Source organism: Argentina silus (assembly GCF_951799395.1).
Source record: "Argentina silus genome assembly, chromosome: 11".
Lineage (NCBI taxonomy): Eukaryota > Metazoa > Chordata > Actinopteri > Argentiniformes > Argentinidae > Argentina > Argentina silus.
In genome coordinates this window covers 12723728-12745242 of record NC_139665.1, presented here as the reverse complement: position 1 = coordinate 12745242, position 21515 = coordinate 12723728, and the positions used below count along the sequence as shown (strand labels likewise).

The window sequence follows — 21515 nt, the reverse complement described above, 5'->3', positions numbered from 1 at the left end:
ACGGCAAGGACTTTCAAAATATTTTGTAATTATTTTCTTGGTGTAGATGTCGTGTTTTTTTTTAATGATAAATTTCAGTTCTTGATCGCCTACGGATGTTAACTAAATGTATAAAAACAATCCATCAAAATACATTTATTTTGTAAACAAAAACACACCGTTGTCTGTTGTTTTTCACGCCCATGCCATCGTCTCCTGGCAACAATTCCCGCAGTTCCTTCCGAATCGGAGTGAGCGCGTTCTATTTTGAATGTATGTGGACATAAATACTCTAAATTAATTGGAATAGTAAAAAAAAAAAAAAAAGTGTGTTCACGGTTGCTCAATACTACTCTTGGCATCAGCCCCCTTTTTAAATTTCTTCTTTTTTTTCTACCAATAAATGTTCCATGGTGCCTTGCGTCAGTTTGTAACGAATTCTGGTTCGACAGCGAAGTTTAGGCGCCATTTACGAGTGAGAGTTTCTAGTGGGGTAACGACTTGAGATGACACGGGGCTGACTTTTATGGACTTTATTTCAAAGCTCTGGAATATCGAGAATTGTTTCCATTTGCCTTTAACAACAGGGGTGAAAATAAGGAATTGTCACAGACAAAAGCCTCGTCCGCATCATAGTAAAAGGTAAACTGACATGCTATAACCGAACACCAACATTAGCTAAATAGCTAACGTTGACTCAACTTAGCTATCTACCTACTTGCTAGCTCGTCTCATGCGTTTTGTAATATAGCGGATTGTTGTCTCCTAAGATGAGTTGATTTTGATGTCACTACACTAGTTAGTTCAGCATCAGATGCCATATGATGTGGCAAACTTGACATCATGCTGATTCTGAGAGACGGCATTGCTAGCTAATTTTTTTTTCTTCTTCATCTGTTCTGTTATTTTGGCACCATATCGTCATGCAAAAAACATTATCTAGCCAGTTAGCTTCAGTACTCGTTAGTGTGCTTAAGTTGGTTGTGGTTAGCGACTACTAACAACAAATGAACCAGCCAGAGGACGCCCGAAATTAGCCACCAATGTAGACATGAAACGTTGGCTATATTTGAATATTAGCAAACGCGTTAGCCAAATTGCCATTTGTTCACCATTTTAGAAATAGTGTAGGTTAACGTCACACAAATAGCTGGCTACCTAGCCAGCCTGACCCATAAATAAGAGACGATGATTTAAACAGTGACATACCGGTGCATATATTGCAAGCACTATTCCTAGCAGTGCCACTGCTAGCCGAGCTAAAGTTTGTGGGTGTTAATTTAGCTAGCTAATCTAGTGTGTAGTCCGCGCCATTTAGTGTGGACAGTGTCCTATCCGCACAGCTCATTGATCTGAATACTAGCTAAAACGTTATTGATTATAAAATTGCCCTTGCAATTAAGTTGGCTGCTTTGGGTTGCATCAACCAACGCATTATCATTCAATAGTATTGGGATATAGTTTGCGAGACTATTAGATGACCGTACTGGCTACCTGTCCAATTCTGCAGAGTCACCTCTTGTCTGACATGCTGAATTCAAGCTACCACATTTACATCAGTGCAGATCCCGTGTAGCCTACACGGCACTAATTTAATCTGCCTCTCATTGGCTACTTGTAGGGTAGCGATTTTTGTTTGCAGTCATCTTTTGCTGACTAGTTCTGTCCCATTTTGTTTGAATTTAGCTCTGTCTCTTGTGCTACTGACAGTCCTTAACGTCACCATTTTGTCGGTCTTTTTCACCGTTCATTTACGCACTTGACTTGTTCGTTCTCGCCCCATTTCCCCAACAGTTGAAGTTGCGTCAAAACTGACTGTCAGCTGACTTCAGAACAGTGAGACAGCCAGGGCTTTCCAATTACACAGCTGTTTGTTTTTACCCACCGGATTGTTACAATTTAGTTTGCTCAACTTGCGTGTCAAGTGAATATTGTGTTTTTGTCACACGGAACGTCCTAATACTACCACCTCACCTCTATTAGCCTACGCATCTACACAGTTAAAACTGGTTGATTCGTTTCAACATAATTTAATATGGACAATTTAAGGTGGATCTCCGCAGTCTTATCTAAACAGACGTTGTTATTTTCGCAGCATTATTATTTACGTGGCAACCGCCACCCCATATCTACTCTTTTGACCTGAAATGAAGTTTTTTTTAACTCTGTAGACGTTGAGTAAAATGCCCGATTGTGGTGGGAAAATGACGGAGAGTAAACAGCGTGCTTCACTGTGATTATCAATAGCTGCGCATTGAGATGGACAGACGCAAAAACACTCCTGGATTGTACAATGTACTTCTGTGAATTATCCCTTTTTAGACTTTAAAAATCATGCCTTCCAAAACGGCGAAGAGTTCCACAGCCTCAAAGCCAAGAGGGAAAGGGTCGCAGCCTCGGGATGACTCCGAAGACGAGTTGGACCTACCCACTAAAGAGACCAACTCCAATGGCCAAGAGGCAACGCCGACAAACGGTGAGTAACAAAGGGTGTTTTGGTGTCTGCATCCAAAATAAGTTGTGCGTTTACTCAATGGCAGCGGTGTATTGTTGATAGTAAGACCGTGATGGTTGAGTCCAACTGGCACGGCGCTGAGTGCTCCCTCAATTCATAACACGTAGCTTTCTGGCTAGCTCATAACGTGAGCAAGGCATCAATAAATGTCTCTTGTGATTTTTGAGATGATTATGATGGTGGCGTGTGCGCGGTTTTCTCGAGCTTGCCCAACTAGCAAGGTAATTTATTTTGGATATTGTATGAATTTGTTTTGTTTTTTTCACACCCATTACGTGTACTAGATGGAGAATATTTTGACCTCGTTTTGTGTGTTTAACTTGGACTGAATGGATTGTCGGGGAGACTTTCCACCTGAGAACATAATTTGATATTTGTGGTCTACTTTTGAGCTGTGACTTAGCCCGTGTATGGTTGGATCTTTTTGTTTTAGTGGCAGGAAACTATTGTCAGTGTCATCTGCTTTACGAAATGACCTGCTTAATGCTCATCAGTGAATGAACACAACAATAGAACTGAGACCAAATGGTCTTGTCATTGTGAGAGTAGCATAAACGATAACTTGTGCATTTTGGCATCATACATTTCATTTGATGAATTTCCCTTTGATTCGTAACTGGGTTATGAATGTGGCGCAAAATGCAATGTGGAATCGGATGATCGAAATGTGTCATGTAATCATTCATTTTCGTTAAAGTGAGTGTACAGCGTTTTTATATTGGGAGAGAGAGAGGGAGAGCGTTTGCATAGCAGTGTAGTTTATTTTATGATCAGTAAGGTTACTATAGTTAGATGTTGCTTTATGGAACAACGACATGGTAAATGTACGAGTTAACTTCCGATGTTCCTCGGGAGTCTTTGTTCCTTTACTGCGACTAGCTCTCTCGTCTGCTTATGTTTTGTTTGTTTGTTTTTGCTCCCTCACCCCTCCCCCACACGCAACCACTGTCCCAACCTGAAATGAATCGGATCGAGGAATAAAAGTTCAACTTTTTTTTGCCCTAGATCCGTCTCCCGGGGAGGGTGCCGAGGCGGTTGATAACCGAAGTTTGGAGGAGATTCTCGGCAGCATCCCTCCACCCCCGCCCCCAGCAATGACCAATGAACCGGGCGCTCCTCGCCTGATGATAACGCATATAGTCAATCAGAACTTTAAATCCTACGCCGGCGAGCAGATTCTTGGGCCTTTCCACAAGGTACAGGCATTATGAAAATCCCTATTTTTTTGTTGCATATTTATGTATAATAATTGTTTGTATTCAGTTGTGTGTGTATATATATATATATATATATATCATTGCATCAATACAGGGTGTTGTCCATTTTTATGTTTTTAAAATTATTATTTACATTTTCTGAATCAACGTTCTTGTCAGTGAGTTGCATTTTAGTGATGCATTTTAGTGTCAAATGCACCAGATAAGATTACTTCTTCAGAGTTCACATCTCACACTCCTCCATTTTGGCTTTGTGAGTGTGTGTGTTTCTCACCAGTGGTGATCCTTTGTCCTCTCCTCCTCAAGAAGTTATTATTTTATTTTTTAATCAAACTTTTTGACCCTCAATTTCTCTTCGGTAGTTGTTTTCTTCATTGCGTTACAAACACAGGTGCATGAAAATAATCTCTTAAATACATCCACTGACTATACAGAGGCCTACCATTTTTATCTGGTGTAATTGTGACAATATAAAAATCCTTTTGAACTGCACATTATTTGTGTGGATTCTCTGTACATTTTCCTTTTATGGAGGTTTGAAGAGATTTTAAATAGATTTTAACCCCCCTCCCCCCCCCCCTCTCTCTCTCTTCCCCAGCGCTTTTCCTGTATCATTGGTCCAAATGGCAGTGGGAAGTCCAACGTGATAGATTCAATGCTCTTTGTGTTTGGGTACAGGGCCCAAAAAATCAGGTCCAAAAAGCTCTCTGTGCTGATCCACAGGTCTGACCAGCACAACGATGTACAGAGTTGCACTGTGGAGGTGCATTTCCAGACCATAATAGACAAGGTAACAATACACACTGACACGCATCTGCTGCATCCCCAAGGAGGCCTAACTGACATAACTATTGTGTAGTAGAGATTTGATTAAAATCTTACTATTTTGTATTTTACCCCCCCCCACACATTATTTTTATTTTTAATTATTATTTTCTCCTACACACAGACTACACAGAACCCATGTTTTTACACCAATTACTAAAACCAAGACTCAAAGTTGATTTAAAGAATAAACTGAGACCCACATCAACTCTGGAGTTTTCTTTTATTATTGCTCAATTTTAACACGGTTTTTGCTCGGACCTTAAAGTCAAAGGGGAGTTATTTGGCTAAATGGTGGTTGAAATTAAATTAGATGTACTCTGTCCAATTTAGCTTTTTCTTCGCAGGCCTCCATACTTTTAATGTAAAAGGCCGTCTCCAGTTTAAATTCTAATTTCTGTCTTTTGAATGTTCTTTTGCATCTTGGTGTGTTGAGTAAACACTGGAAATGTGAAAAGTATATTCTGCGTTGTTTTGCAAAGCTTACATTTTGAACACACCACATTTTTTTGGAGCTGTTTCTTCTAGGTGTGGTATTGGCCCCTGTCTTGATGTCAGAAATGGCTTAATTTAAATAGCCCATCACCCTTAGACCTTGTGTGTTTAGCAACGGGGATGATATGTGCTGTAAAAGTAAATGTGCGTCCATGCATGTTTCATAGTTCTGAAGTCGCCGATTAGCTAGCAAATTGACAATTGGAACATATTGATTTAAAAGCTGACGCCTGCAAGCTCGCAAACTATTTGAATTGGTCACTACCCACCATTGGGTAGTGACCAATGTTGCAGTGGTTTTGTATTTCCAAGGTCTTCTCCCATTCAGGTTCAGACCCAGGTTCCCACATGGGTAAAAGTCTCTGACTGGCTTTGCGCTGTTGTGTTTTTCTAGCTACCGTCATTCCATGTTTAGCTCCTCGCGAAGGGCTGACGCAGTGACAGTTCTGTCAGCCAATCAGGGCTGTGGAACATGAATATTAATGACTTGCATAAACATACCCACAGCTGTAGACTGTGAGGGTCAGGAAATAAATCATTCAAAAATAGTTATTGGTGATTTGTTTTAAATAAATACACACTATCTGTTTATTAATGATACACAATTTAAATTAAACTGAATAGAGTGGAGCTTTAATTTGGCATAGTTTATAATGTATTTCTTCAAAATTTTAAATCACCGTGACCTACCACAGAGGGTGTAAGTAAGACATTTACCTAAATAATTAATATTATGTAAAAGACAAGCAGTTTCATTGGCTTTGTCAAGTAAATACTTAACTAAATCTGTTAACCAGTCTATTTTAAGACTAAATCTAAAATGTATTTTCCTTGTTTTGTTTTGTTTTATTTCAGTCATGGTGTATAAGATCATAGGTTGTGTATTAATTCTCACCATCTGCTGCATTACTATATTTGCTGAGCTTGATGAATCCTGCATGTTCATGAATGTACAAAATGAATGTTTTTTGTTGTTGTTGTTGCTCAACTTTCATACATGTTGTATAAGTGTTTTAATTATGCATCTTTTTAGGGAATAGTTTTTGTTTAATATGATGATTTTTTTCCTCTGTGTTGAGTGTATTTCTTGTGACATTAAGCTGGTGTGTGTCTTGTGCTAGGAAGGAGATGACTACGAAGTCGTCCCCAACAGCAAGTTCTATGTTTCCAGAACTGCCAGCAAAGACAATTCCTCAGCCTATCACGTCAGTGGCAAGAAGGCCACTTTCAAAGAGGTGGGGACCCTTCTGCGGGGCCATGGCATCGACCTCGACCACAACAGATTCCTGATTTTACAGGTAATCAAATACTTTCTTGTAGTATTTTTTGTATTATTTATGTTATTTTGTTTACTTTTAATTTGTCTGTCATACCTCAGCTGTCTATTCCATCCAGTCCAAGTTTTTCAGCTTTGAGTTTTTCCTTTCTCCCTCAGTCAAATGGTAAATAAGTATCTGAAAACAGTGTACTGTAGCTAAGCCTTGGTGACCTTTAACCTGTACTAACGGAGAGACAAGGGACCTGTTCCTCCATCCCTTAGACTGCTATAGCAGCGCATCATGGTTTGAAACAATGTGAAAAGGGTGCGAACCATCATTTGCTGCTTTAGGATTTTAAGGAAAACCCATGTTTGATCCCCCAAATGATGTGGATTTGGGGGTTATTCCAGACAACTGGGTGCAGGATTCTATAAAGTAGGGCTGGGTTTATTTTTGGGAGGGTTCACTGGATAAAAGGAGGTTCACTGTTTGTCACTGAGGTCTCCCCATTGCCTGCTACACTTTAGCAGCACGTAAATATTGGCGTGAGAATTCAGACCCCAACCCCAATATTATCAGTGCTGCTTCAGTGTGGTCGGCTCCAACACCCCTCTTCATTTCTCTACCTTTGATTTCAATGCATAAACACGACTTTGGTTATGTTGTATTTTCTTCTTCATTCTTTCCCCACCGGAATGGCTCCTCAACATGTATTGCCAATGTCATCTATTGGTTCCTCCAATTCCCTCTTTAATGACATTACATAATGTTATTATTATTGTTTGTCGATCACCTTTTCATGGTACAATGAATAACATTTTCTTTATTATTATTTTTTTCATTTTATGAATGCTTTTGAACAGAGAGAATTCCACAACCCTGTTGAAGACTGTTTTGTTTAAGATAGTTTGAAGAACATGGCAGTCCACTTGTTGCACTGAGCCTGAATGTTGTTACTCTGCTTTTGCTTTTGCTTTTTTTTTACTAGATGATTCTACGAGATACTTACTGTTACTATTGCCTGTCAACTCTGGCCTCATAGTTTAGGATGACACATGCTTTAGTTATTGTGGAATGGGGGGTATATTGTGCTGTATTTATGGGAAGGGGGAGTTCTCTACTGTCTTATCTTGCTAAGTTGATTAGCGTATGTCTAAGCCTGTATTTATGTTGGGAGATGTTGAGCTGTGTGTGTGTGTGTGTGTGTGTTAGGGCTGCTCTTACTGAGGCAAGGGGCCTTTTCTTTTCCAAGGTCACTTTTGCAAGCCTCTGGCTCAGGGGAAACTGACTTGTGCTCTGGTCAGAACATGAATAAAGTAATTTTTTATTCGGTTTTGTGTTATTTCTTATGAACAACCTTCTGTATATGTAATGTATAACACCGTCTTAACTGACTCTTAATGTTAAACCTAGCTTGTTATGCAAATATTTATTTTTATTTTTGTTTATTTATTTTATATTACAACTATGCAACTTTCCTACCCTGACTACTACACAAGTATTAAACCTGAATGCAAGGCTGTCTACATTTCCAGTGATATTTAGTAATCTATTGAACACTACGTATTAGTAATTCATTAGAACATTTCATTGTTTTGTCAAGGATGTAGAAATGTTACTGGCTTATCTGATCTGTGGCTGGTTATGGTTGTAGAGTGGAAGTTGCCACATTTGTGGAAATTATGGTTTGTGACAAAGAATGAGTCCACTCAAAGCCCCCATAAGATTAACTGCCCAAAGAGACTATCTTAAAAGATTAATGAAAACAATGGTTCAATGGGGGACCATCATAACGAAGATCAGCCATTTTCCCCATAATTTTGCAAAAAAGAGTTGGAATTTTATGGCACCATGTTATTTAGTTTTTAAGAAATTAAAATTTTAATCGTTAATCTTACTGTTTGATATTCACAGTGCTTAGATTGTTCCCCATTTTAATGTTATTCACTTGTTGAAGGATTACAGAATTAAGATAAGTTTTCGGGTAGAGGTGTATGTTTTTGTGTCTTCCCATCACCACTGTGTTGGTAATTGAGAATAATATTTCACTTGTCTTTCCATGACTTGGTAGCATGAGGTTGAACTCTGCTTACTTAACCGATTAATTATAATAGCAATATAATCTAACAGTGTCTTTCATCCCAGTATGGAGGTTGGAGTGTGTGAGGGACCCCAGGCATGTCTTAGTGTTAAAATGCACATGTTTAGTATTTGTCAAGTTTAACACCTGTGTGTGTGTGTGTGTGTGTGTGTGTGTGTGTCCTTCCCTGTGCTCCATGCAGGGCGAGGTGGAGCAGATAGCCATGATGAAGCCCAAGGGCCAGACGGAGCATGACGAAGGCATGCTGGAGTATCTGGAGGACATTATCGGCTCCTGCCGCCTCAAGCAGCCCATCCACACCCTCAGCTGCCGTGTGGAGCACCTCAACGACCAGAGGGGGGAGAAGGTGGGTCCCACGCAAAACAAATAAAATAATTTACACCTGCCAAACGCATGAATCTTACTTGCCACTTTGGCAGGTCGCCAAGAAAGGTTTGCGACTATACTATGCTCCAATTTAAAAAAACAAAACTGGTGCAATGCGCAATTATGGTCACCGTTGATTCAACACTCCTGCTGCCTCCTCCGGCTGGCTGTAACCGCAATGCATCTCATTCCCGCTTCTCCTGACTCTGACCCCAGAATCTATGATATATGCCATTTAGCTGACGCTTTTATCCAAAGCGACTTACATTGCAGTGAGTGCATACTTTTCAGTATATATGGTCCCAGCAGGACTGTATGAGCTTTCTTAGTGACAACGACGCCTCTGGTTACGACCTTAAAATGAAGCATGCCCGTAAAATTAAAATATACGAGATAGCAACTTGCACGTGACCGTGTGAGATGATAGAAAACATGCAGGGGAAAATATTTACCAGTATTTTGAAACTTGGGGCCTACGACAGGACGTTCGTTCTGTGCAGGGAGTAATTTTCAATGCGTCAGCAGTCATGCTAATGTGTTGGTTTTTTTCTTTGCCTTAATGTTGGTTTAAAAAATAAATAAATAATAATCTGAGTGTCTGGTGAATTTTCTCATCCACCAGACACCTTGGCCTGTAGACGAAAAAAGTAAATTTTTATGCCTTGGGGTGGGTCACATGATCTGTTGTTTTGACCTCTACAGTTGAAATGAAGCTATCCCCAAACCCCACTACCCTCTGTTGTCTGATTTATAGCACAACTCTCCACATGGGGAAGTCTGTACAGAAGATAACAACATTTTGTTTGTTTTTTCGGGGCACACCCACTTCGTGGCGACACCAAATTACCAAAACAGTCTTTGCACGTGGATTTAGTGGCTCGCATCACTCTTTAGCAGATGCAAATTGGGGCCCAATGTTTTTCCAATGACTGTGAATTTTGTGTTTCTGTGTTTCTGTGTCTTCAGCTCAACAGAGTGAAGATGGTAGAGAAGGAGAAGACGGCTCTGGAGCGAGAGAAGAACACAGCGGTGGAGTTCCTCAGCCTGGAGAATGACATCTTCATACGGAAGAGCCAGCTGTACCAGTACTATGTGTGAGTACACACACAACGATACACAAACCACATCAGTGTAAACATGGCAAATATTACCGTAGCCAAACCCGAAGAGCTTGTTAGCTAAAGTGTGCCAAAATATGAAAACTTCTCTTCTATATCACGTTGTCTTGAGTGCATGATGGATGCAGTGCTGTTTGTTTCTGAGCGGCACTGTTATGAAGTTGAGCGTGTTTGCGTTTTTGTTGTGCTCTTGTCAGCCATGACCTCCAGAAGAAGATGACGGGTAAGGAGGAAGAGAGGCAGAAGATCCTGGAAGACACCAAGGAACTCTCCGAGAAAAACAGCAAACTCGCAGAGGAGATGGAGAAGAACAGCCAAGACCTGAAGAACGTAGAGAAGTACGACCTTTTGACATTTGTTTTAGAGACGTGATCAGGTTTAAGTTGTTTTACGTGAAAATGTGAAGGCTGGTCAGACCAAATCTTTTGAGTGCGAAGCCAAAAGCAGAGCAGCTTGTATAATGTAGAATACTTGTGAGTAAAGAAAATGTCTGCACACCTGATTGTCACTACAGGTGCAAAGGGAGTAGGATATGAAACTGTGAAGTAAAAACTCCCTGCAGCACTGGTTACTTGCAAAAATCACTGCATTTAATGATTTTGGTCAAGAGACCTTCAGTGTCAGAATCCTAATGAGTAACTTCATAATATTTAATTTATACACCGGTTAGAATTGGCAACTGTGATTGGTACAACCTGTTTTGGTTGAAATGTGCATTCAAGTCATGCTCAAATAACGATAAACAACAGCAACAACCTCTGTTCTACTTGAATGATCACCGTGTACAATGTGAGAAGAAGAATGACTGCAGCACAGCCATGCGTGAACTACAATACATACAGTGCCTTCTGAAGGTATTCAGTCCCCTTCAGCTTTTCCACATTTTGTTGTGTTATAGACTCAATTTAAAATGGATTAAATTAAAAGAATTTACACACACAATACCCCCGAATGACAAAGCTAAAAACAGGTTTTTAGAAATGTCAGTAATTTTATTAGAAAGTATTCAGACCCTTTGCTATGACAATCTCTAAAATTACCTAAAAGGCAAAAATGTCATCAACAGATCACTCAATAAGTTGAATTGAGTCCATCTTAATGCAAGGATAATAGTTCATGTAATTTTGGAATTAATCTTTGTTTTTCTAGGGTCTCTGATTTGCATAGGAATCAATTACACACTGTGGCTCAGGTTGTCATTAAAAACTGAGCAAATGGAGAGGAACAAAACTACTCAGGAATGCATCCCTGAGGCCTGGGGAGACTTACAAAAACCTACAAAGTTGAATGGTGCAGAGGAAAAAGCACAGTCGATGGGACATCATCATCTCAGTCACTCTACAAAATTGGTCGATAACCAAGTGGCCAAAAAAAATCCTGTAATGGGAAATAATCTCTCTCATATCCATAATTGTGTTTGCAACAATGAATTCAAGTGATGCAGCAAAGAAAGTGGCTGGAAATGTGTTTATTTGCTTTTACTACAAAGCATTAAGTTTAGTGCAATTCCAGCACATGCAATGCAGTTTCCGCACCATCTCTCGTGTGAAGAATAGTGGTAGCTGCATCAAGTTCTGGGTATGTTTGTCACCGGCAGGGACTTGGGAGTTTGTCAGGATCAAGAGAAAATTATGAAATTTGCTGAGTTGGTAGTGACATCCTAATCCACACAGTGTGTAATTGATGCAAGTGTATGCAAATCAGAGACCCTATAAAAACAAAGGTTAATTCCAAAATTACATGAACTATTATCCTTGCATTAAGATGGAGTCAATTCAATGGAGTCAATGATTTGTTGATGACATTTTTGCTAATTTTAAGAGTGTCATAACAAAGGGTCTGAATACTTATGTACATGAAGTATTTCAATTTTAATACATGTACTGAAATTTCAAAAACGGTGTTCTGGGGTATTGTGTGTGGATTGATGGCAAATTCTTTTAATTTAATCTATTTTAAATTGAGTCTATAACACAACAAAATGTGGAAAAAGTGAAGGGGTCTGAATACTTACTGAAGGCACAGTAGATAGAGATATATCTCTATCTGTGTAGCACACCATCTCCTTTTTGCTTAACTCGAAGGTCCCCAGTGTCATGATGTGTAACGTGAACAGAAAGGATAAGTTCACGCAAATGTTTTGATTGGCGTTACACGTGTCCCCCCCCCCATGGATCACATGATGTCAACACACGACGTGTTTACTCTGCTGGCATGTTGAGTAACGTGTGTCCCGCCTCATCAGGAAGCAGGGCAAGCTGACCAAGTACATCGAAGGCCAGAAGCAGAAGTTCACCCAGCTGGACCTGCAGGACGTCGAGGCGCGGGAGAAACTGAAACACACCAAGAGCAAGACCAAGAAACTACAGAAACAGTTAGAGAAGGACAAAGAGAAGGTGGGTGTCTCTCTGTGTGTGTGTATGTGCGTGTGCGTACATACACGTACTTGGGTCACCGAAGCTCTCCAAATCTATAAGTTAGGAGGCTGTGATTGTGGCCAACATCTCTCACCCCACCCCACAGGGCCACAGAGTCACAAACAAAACACACCAGTTGCAGTGTGCTGAAAACAGGGACGGCACCAACTCTCACTAGAGTTGTACGCTGTTCACTTTGTCTCCCGACCACAGCGAAACATGAGCGCAATCCAACTCCCTATCCACACACCAGGGCCTGTTGTACGGAGGCCTGGGGGAGGCCGTTGCTCAATGACTTACAGAAGCCATTGTTAGTAATTGCAGAGTTGTGTAACCTAAACAAATTCGAAGAAAAAAAATGCTCGCAATGTCACATCATAAACCTTGGGTATGACTCCCGGGGGGAGGGAGGGGGGGGGGTTTGATACAAAGTTGTGTGGCGGTTTTTACCCCTCTGTCAGGTCAGCAGTGCACATGTATGTTCAAAAGCCTGGAGACGTTTGTTGTCTGGGAGGGGGGTGTTTGTCTCATTATTGAATGTGTGGTGACACTACCCCCGTTGGCCACTAGGGGATGTAAAGACACAGGGTGAGCAGAAGCCCTCCAGTCATGCAGCCTGTCTCTCCTCTGCCTGTCTGAATGCCCCCCCCCCCCACACCTCTGCATCTCACACTGCCTCTTTCTCTCTTTCACTTGTTGTCTTCCACGTTCCTTTTCTCTCCCCCCCCCCCTCCCCTGCTGTACTCGCTCTACCGCCAGAACTCATTTCTCTCTCCCTCCCTCTTTCTCACTATCGTTCTATCCTTGTATGTGTGTCTCCCTCCGTCAGTCTCCCCTCCTTCAGTCCCCCCCCCTCCTCCTCTGTTATACAGCCTAAATGAGTATCCAGGAGTAGTGGCTGTGTTTTGGCAGTGTGGGTGTGTGTGGCAGCAGGGCAGGGCAGTCCTCAGGGGAGCAGTGTTCTCAGTGTGGTAGTGAAGTATGGCCTTGTGTAACACTCCCTGCAGCCACATTCACTTTTTAACCCGGCTAACCATCTCCCTCCCTCTCTCTTTCTCTCCCCCCTCCCCCTCTGGCCCACCTCCCTCTTTCTCTCTCTCTCCCTCCCTCTCCCCCCCTCTCTTTCTCGCTCCCCCCCCCCTCTCTCCATGTCTCAGTTAGAGGAGGTGCGTAACGTTCCCGCCAGCAGTGAGAAGACCATCTCGGAGGCGTCTGCTCGCAGGGAGGAGCTGGAGAAGCAGAAGGGGAAGGAGGAGGAGAAACTGGCAGCGGTTATGGAGAGCCTGAAGGAGGAGACCAGCGGCCTGCAGCAGGACAAAGAGGTGTGTGCGTGGGGGGGGGGGGGGGGGGGTCAGTCAATGCCAGATGACCAGTCTAGCTTGTCCCTTAATCTCTACAAAAATGAGCCATTGCCCAGTCTCCGCCACTTGCTCAGGTCTAATAACGTGGCGTTAAGCAGGCATTTTTAAAACCTTACACTGACCATTTTGATGTGCACTCTGTTGTTGCTCATGTGTTCTGATCTCGGATATCCACTCAGACTCTACTCTCTTAATCCCCTGCCCTCTCCCTCTCTCTCTCTCCCCCCCCTGCCCCCTCCCTCTCTCCTCTCCCCCCCCCCCCCCCCCAAGAACAAGGAGAAGGAGCTGATGGAGCTGAGCAAAGCGGTGAACGAGACGCGGTCCCGCATGGATGTGGGCCAGTCGGAGCTGGACATCTACCTGAGCCGCCACAACACGGCGCTGACCCAGCTCAACGCCGCCAAGCAGGCCCTGCAGACGACCTCGGACACCCTACGCGAGCGGCGCGGCGCCCTCAAGGAGCTCCAGGTGAAGGTGCCGCGCTGCGAGGCGCAGCAGGAGAAGGACCAGTCAGAGCTGGAGCAGCTGCTGGCGGGGGACGTCCAGACCCAGGATGTGGTCCGGGACATGAGGCAGAAGCTGGAGGAGGCTAAGAGCTCCCTGTCGTCCAACCGCAGCCGGGGGAAGGTGCTGGACGCCCTGATGCAGCAGAAGAGGAGCGGGAGGATCCCCGGCATCCTCGGGCGACTGGTGAGGGCGGGGGCGCGTGTTCAGTTGCGAGGTTCAGACTGAGAAAGTGAACGCCTGTGTCTGAACGGCTGTTTCCAAACAAGCCCACTCACCGTGACTCACGTGCGCCGTTTCCTACAGGGTGACCTGGGGGCCATCGAGGAGAAGTACGACGTGGCCATCTCCTCCAGCTGTGGCGCTCTGGACAACATCCTGGTGGACTCCATCGACACGGCCCAGAAATGTGTCACCTTCCTCAAGGCCCAGAACATCGGAGTCGCCACCTTCATCGGCCTGGACAAGGTCAGCATAGGACCCTCTGTATAGGAACCCCTCAGAAATCAGCACCATGTTGCTAACCTCCTAACCCATTTTTGTAAGTGTGTGTGACCCTGTTTTGGCCGATGCTCCCAGCCTCTCTTAGAACAGATGTGTTCTATCAAGGGACCTGGTTAAATGAACAGGTGGCAGGCTACACTCTGTCGGTAGTCTGAGAGGACCATGATCCGGCTCAATTTGAGCTTCTGCTACAGGAAACCCCAGTCTGTCTCTACTAGGCTCTCTCTCTCCCTCTCTCTCTCTCATGGGTTTACTGCTGAGACAGCTGGCACACACACACACACACACACTCTCTCTCTCTCTCTCTCTCTCTCTCTCTCTCACACACTTGTTCTTGCTGCAGCCATCTTTCAAGTTTCCTTAACTCCCATATTTTTCTCCTCCTTTTATTTATATATATATATGTTATTTTTTTGAGTGGGGCAGTTCCACTCTTGTACTTTTCATTTTTATTGAATACAGATAGTGAAGAAGGACAGGAAAGTGAGGAGTTTGTCTGCAGGGGATTCTGACCCATGTCGACCTGGGTTTATATGTGCTCTGTAGGTCGTGGTGCTGGACCACTGGACCCTAACCCTAACCCAGACCAACTTATTTTTTTTACATTCTTCAAACACATGCACCCACCACTGACCCCCACAGTGTCCTCCCTCCCTCCCTCCCTCAGATGAAGGTGTGGGAGAGGAACATGGCTCCCATCTCCACCCCGGAGAACATCCCCCGCCTGTTTGACATGGTGCGTGTGAAGGATGAGAGCGTGCGGCCGGCCTTCTACTTCGCCCTGCGGGACACGCTGGTGGCCCAGGACCTGGAGCAGGCCACCCGGCTGGCCTTCCAGGGGAGCAAGCGCTGGAGGGTGGTCACCATGAAGGGACAGATCATAGAGATGGCTGGTAGGGGGACTAATATCGCTCTCTCTCTTCTCTCTCTCTCTCTGTCTCTGTCTGGTCCTGGATAATGGGTGTGACTGTCCTGTGCTCTCTGTGTGACAGGCACCATGACCGGAGGAGGGGGGAGGGTGATGAGGGGCAGGATGGGTTCCTCCATCGGCACAGAGGTCTCTCAGGAGGAGGTGAGGTCTTTCTCTCTCTCACACACACACACACACGCGCGCGCATGAACGAAAAGCTAGTTCGGCTGTAGTTTATGGTGTGTGTAGCTGAGGGGGTTCTAGTTAGGCTGTAGTTTATGGTGTGTGTAGCTGAGGGGGTTCTAGTTAGGCTGTAGTTTACGGTGTGTAGCTGGGGGGGTTAGGCTCCAGTTGATTGTGTGTGTGCGTGCAGCTGGACCGCATGGAGAGCAAGCTGAGTGAGAAGGTGGTGCAGCTGCAGGGCAGTCAGGAGAGGAAGCTGCAGCTGGAGGAGAAGATCCAACGCCTCAAACAGGAGCTCCGAGACATGAAGAACACGCTGGAGAAATACACCAACAGCATGCAGGTAAGTCACTCACTCACTCACTCACTCACACAGCCAACCAGGGATCCCAATACACACACACAGAGCCAACCTTGGATCCTAATGCACCACTGACATGGTGCGTTCCTGGTTAAATGAACAGGTGGCAGGCTACACTCTGTGTCGGTAGTCTGAGAGGACCATGATCCGGCTCAATTTGAGCTTCTGCTACAGGAAACCCCAGTCTGTCTCTACGAGGCTCTCTCTCTCTCATGGGTTTGCTGCTGAGACAGCTGGCACACACACACACACTCTCTCTCTCACACACACACACACACACACACTCTCTCTCACACACACACTTCTTGCTGCAGCCATCTTTCAAGTTTCCTCAACTCCCCCTCCATATGTTCCTCCTCTGCACACACCCTGTCTCATTAATGTGCTTCCAGACGACAAACAAATGAAACCGTGAACCCATTGAGTGGATGTTGCATACATATGTACATATGTTGCGTGTGTCTGAGCGTGTTACATGTGGAAGCCGTGTGCTCCGTCACGCCTACGTAGTTGCGGTTCTGGCGGTTGACTGCGGCCGTGTCTCCTCTCTCTCCTCCAGAGCCTGGCCGAGCAGGAGGCCCACCTGAAGCCCCAGATCCAGAAGCTGGAGGCCAACGTTCTGGCCAACGCCCCCGACAAGAGCAAGCAGAAGCAGCTGGAGAAGAGCCTGGAGGCCTTCAAGAAGGGTAGGGCCAACCCTCAAATCAGATCACATTTGATTTGTCCCGTACATCACACACAGCCGTAATTGATGTTGTGAAATGCTTTGGAATCTTGCTCCTCAATGAACAATATAATAGTTATAATACGAATAATAATAATAATGTAAGTAGCAGCAGTAGCAATGGCTGTAATAATAACAGTCCTCTGTGGCTCAGTTGGTAGAGCATGGCGCTAACAACGCTTAGGTTGTGGGTTTGATTCCTGATGGGACCATATATACTGAAATGTATGCACTCACTGCAATATAAGTCGCTTTGGATAAAAGCGTCAGCTAAATGGCGTATATATAAAAATAATAACAGTAGTAATACTGTGTCAAGCCTGGTTTTTAGGCGAAAATTTGTCAAATAGGGCATTTAGCTTTAGAGGTTAACAACCCTCTCTCTCTCTCTCCTCCCCCCTCCCCCCCCTCCAGACTACGAGGCAGCGTCCAGTAAGGCAGGCAAGGTGGAGGCGCAGGTGAAGAGGCTCCACACGCTGATCGTGGACATCAACAGCCACAAGCTGAAGGCCCAGCAGGACCGCCTGGACAAGGTCAACAAGGAGCTGGACGACTGCTCCTCCGCCGTCACCAAGGCCCAGGTGGCCATCAAGACCGCCGGCCGGTGAGAGACACGCGCTCACTCACACACACTCCCAATCCTCCACCCTGCTCCTCTAGTGTGCACTAAGCCTGACATGGGGTGTAATCGCCTGTGACCAATCCATGTGGGGAAGAAGTGGGTAAATGGGGTGCAATAATACACACACACACCTTGGTGGTCTTTCGGATCTCTTGAATATGATTGTCCTCCATAGAGTCTTCTACACACACACACACAGACAGCAAACTCAGCATTACCCTGGCCTTGCAGCAGTGCAGGGGTGGGACAGTGGCTGACCATGCTGGAGGTGTTGACATCAGAGACTGATGCACACACACCTTTGGCTAGGGTGCACATAGGGCTGTGCACGGGTTTGAATTAAATTAAAGTTATTAAATGTGACCACTGCCTCCACCTCCACCAGGAACCTGAAGAAGTGTGAGGAGAGCGTGGGCCGTGTGGAGGCGGAGCTGGAGGAGAACCAGGCGGCGGTGGTGGAGCTGACGGAGAGGCTGAAGAAGCTGGAGGAGGAGGCCGGCGACATCATGAAGGCCTCCCAGGAGGCCGAGGTACGCCACCACGCCGCAGGCTCCACCTCCACACCACACAGGAAGTCAGGACTTCATCATATCATACAGGACATTTAGCAGACTTAAAAATAATAATAATAAAAAAATAAAAAAAAGATGTATAATAGTGGTTGCTCTGACATCCCAAGTCTCTCTCTCTATTATTATTATTATTATTGCGCAACATTTACCCACTTCTTCCCCACATGGATTGGACTGGTCACGGGCGATTACACCAATCCATTCCCATTTCATCCCATGTGAGGCTAAATACCCACTAGAGGAGCAGGGTGGAGGACTGGGAGTGTGTGTGTCTCTCTGTCTGTCTCTCTCTCTCATATCATCCACTGAACCATTGAACATAGTGTTTATGTACAGTATTGACATGGCAGTCCTCTCTCTGGTGTAGGCGGCCCTGCCTGAGGTCCAGGAGCAGCACCGGGCCGTGGTGAAGGAGCTGAAGGCCCTGCAGGAGCAGGAGCACCACCTGCAGAAGGAGTCCCTCAGCGTCCGCCTGCAGGTGGAGCAGATAGACACCACCATCAGCGAGCAGAGCGGCAAGATCAAACACTGGCAGAAAGAGGTGTGTGTGTGCGCCTGTGTGTGAGTGTGAGATGTTTCAGTGTAATCATGTTCAATGCATTTTTCTTTGTTTGTCTCCCATGTTTTGTTTGTGGCCCTGGGAGAAATCACTGACTATTTGTTTTTGTATTTTCTATCTTGCTCTCCTCACTTATCTCCCCTCCCCCCCTTCCTCCTCAGGCCACAAAGCTCTCTCTGCATGTCATCGAGGACAAGCCAGCGGAGCTGCCTGTGATGACCCCCGCTGACCTGGAGGCAATGAAAGGTCATAACGTCATCACCAACGAGATCACCCTGCTGGAGGCCCGTGCTGCCCAGCTGAAGCCCAACCTGGGGGCCATCACAGAGTACAAGAAGAAGGTACGCCTCTGTCTGTCTCAAAAATATGTCCTTTCGAGACTCATTTAATATACGGCATTTAGCAGACGCTTTTATCCAAAGCGACGTACATTGCAGTGAGTGCATACATTTCAGTATATGGTCCCAGCGGGAATCAAACCAACTGAGCCACAGAGGACCACACTTCCTTCTCTCCTGGCTGGTGGAGTGATGTTGTCTGTGGTTGTGGTAAATAATGGTTGATGCATGCATATTCCATTTTCAGTGACGAACCCTTCCGCCTCTCCCTCCCTCCCTTCAAACCCTTCTCTCTCTCTCTCTCTCTCTCTCTCTCTCTCTCTCCCTCCGCTCCGTAGGAGGAGCTATACCTGCAGCGCGTGGCGGAGCTGGATGACATCACCACGCAGAGGGACGGCTTCAAGCGGGGCTACGAGGACCTGCGCAGGCAGCGGCTCAACGAGTTCATGGCCGGCTTCAACATCATCACCAACAAGCTGAAGGAGAACTACCAGATGCTGACGTTAGGAGGCGACGCCGAGCTGGAGCTGGTGGACAGCCTCGACCCCTTCTCTGAGGGCATCATGTTCAGGTGAGGAGGGGGAGTAGAGATGTTACCTGGGCCTTATTCAGGACGGTTCAGGTATAAATGTACTGCTTTGGAATGCAAGCAGTCCGGTCAACACTCTTGGTTGGTTTTACCAAGAAATTATTCTATCCCCTTATTTAAACACTGAGAAGATCATAAAACCAAAGCAGTGTTTGGAAAAAAACAAACGGTTCTGTGGTCAATGTTAACAGGTGTGTCTCTCTCTCTCTCCCTTCCCCTCCCTGTTCCCAGTGTGCGTCCACCTAAGAAGAGCTGGAAGAAGATCTTCAACCTGTCTGGAGGGGAGAAGACTCTGAGCTCCCTGGCACTGGTGTTTGCCCTGCACCACTTCAAGCCCACGCCCCTCTACTTCATGGACGAGATCGACGCCGCCCTGGACTTCAAGAACGTCTCCATCGTGGCCTGCTACATCTATGTAAGTCATTCTCACACATCAGTATACACACTCACTCACTCACACACACGCATGCATACATGGTACAGGGTTCATGATACATGTGACTTTCAAGATATCAGAAATAAAGTTAAAATGAAAACAAAAGTATGACTGAACAAGATTAGCTTTTAATTCCTCAATGCATCAAATGTGGAGGAGGAAATGTCTTGTTAAAACAGAGTACAGAAGAAGAAAGATCCCACTACACTGACTGAAATAACAGTTCCCAATGCTAGCCACTATACACAATACATACACTCGTTCATGAATGATCTCTACTTGTGTATTGGTAGTCGGCCCAGTGTGGAGTACTCCAGTACATCAGCAGAGAGGGAGAGAATCCTGTATAAATAAATCCCTCTGTGTTGTGTAATAGGAGATTGTTAGGGGAGCTATTCAGGGAAAATCATTTTTCTCGCTGGGGTCAGAAGTACAGCCTTCTCCTGTTGCTGGCATCAAGATTGTGCATTTGTTTTAGCCTGGTCAGTTCTTGCTTTGTCCGACAGTTAGAGAGAGAGCTTTAGCTATAGTTGATTTACAGCTCCCACATCCGCCTTGATGATTGGCTCATTTAATGTTTTTGCCTCCCTCCAGGAACAAACCAAGAACGCCCAGTTCATCATCATCTCCCTGAGGAACAACATGTTTGAGATTGCCGACCGCCTGATCGGTATCTACAAGACCCACAACACCACCAAGAGCGTGGGCATCAACCCCAAGACTATCGTCCTGAACCAGCCAGAGGTCGCCTCTGCCTAGAGCAGGAGTCAGAGACCCTGGCTGCCATCACTATTGAGATGTCTAGACCTTTCCTTTACCTGTCACTTTCCCACTGTGTGTACATACATCCATCAGTCGCTGCTCTTTTTTTATACTGTCGAAGCTAATAAATGTTTTGCAGATCAACCTGTCTTATCTTCTCTAAGTGTTAAATTTGTGGAACCCCATTGGGGGGGGGGCCGGGGGGGTGTCACTGATGGGCTAGGTGTGATACTAGTGAGTTATTGTGCTGCAAGGGGGTCCTGAAGGGTGCTAGGAGATTATTAGTGTAGACTTCACATCCCTGTGTGAAATCTAGCAAGCACTACTGTTTACGTAACAACTAAACATAACCTAATGCAACTATCTGAACTGAGATCTGGCCAGTACAGGCTGGGCCCCTGTATACAGAAGTTCAAGCTTTAAGCCCCAACATGAACACAAGGAGACACCAAGACATCAGGTCACTTTATTCTAACAGACTGTTTTACAAGTTCAACATTAAGTACTGTACTTTGCTGTTAAGATATAGAAAATCAGTACTGAAATTTTTGTTCGGATGTTATATATGTTTCTGAAAAGTGCTCCTAGCAATGCTTCTGGGTGCTTATTCAACACAAGTCCTGTACAAAACAATTACTTCCACAGAAAATATCAAAAGACCAGTCATCTGTGATCTAGAAATATATCCCTAATTTAACACAACACTTCAACCAAAGTGGAATGAAATGAGCTATTGAATATCAGTACTTGTCAGAAATGGCTGTGAAAAATATATAAAGTATTCATTTTATTCATAGC

The 21515-nt window shown here is 44.8% G+C and overlaps 1 protein-coding gene across 1 annotated transcript; it reads left to right on the top strand.

Annotated features, from left to right (window-relative positions):
- Positions 1-473: 473 nt before the first annotated feature.
- On the top strand, positions 474-20859 carry smc4 (structural maintenance of chromosomes 4). Its single transcript, XM_083680382.1, has 23 exons — positions 474-621; positions 2302-2455; positions 3500-3690; positions 4310-4501; positions 6153-6329; positions 8573-8737; positions 9724-9851; positions 10073-10213; positions 12121-12271; positions 13450-13614; positions 13924-14343; positions 14464-14625; positions 15329-15554; positions 15654-15733; positions 15945-16097; positions 16675-16801; positions 17254-17443; positions 17847-17991; positions 18401-18574; positions 18754-18933; positions 19269-19501; positions 19751-19934; positions 20550-20859. Exons 2-23 carry the CDS (start codon positions 2314-2316, stop codon positions 20712-20714), a joined length of 3891 nt encoding a protein of 1296 aa, XP_083536508.1. The 5' UTR covers positions 474-621; positions 2302-2313; the 3' UTR covers positions 20715-20859.
- Positions 20860-21515: the final 656 nt, after the last annotated feature.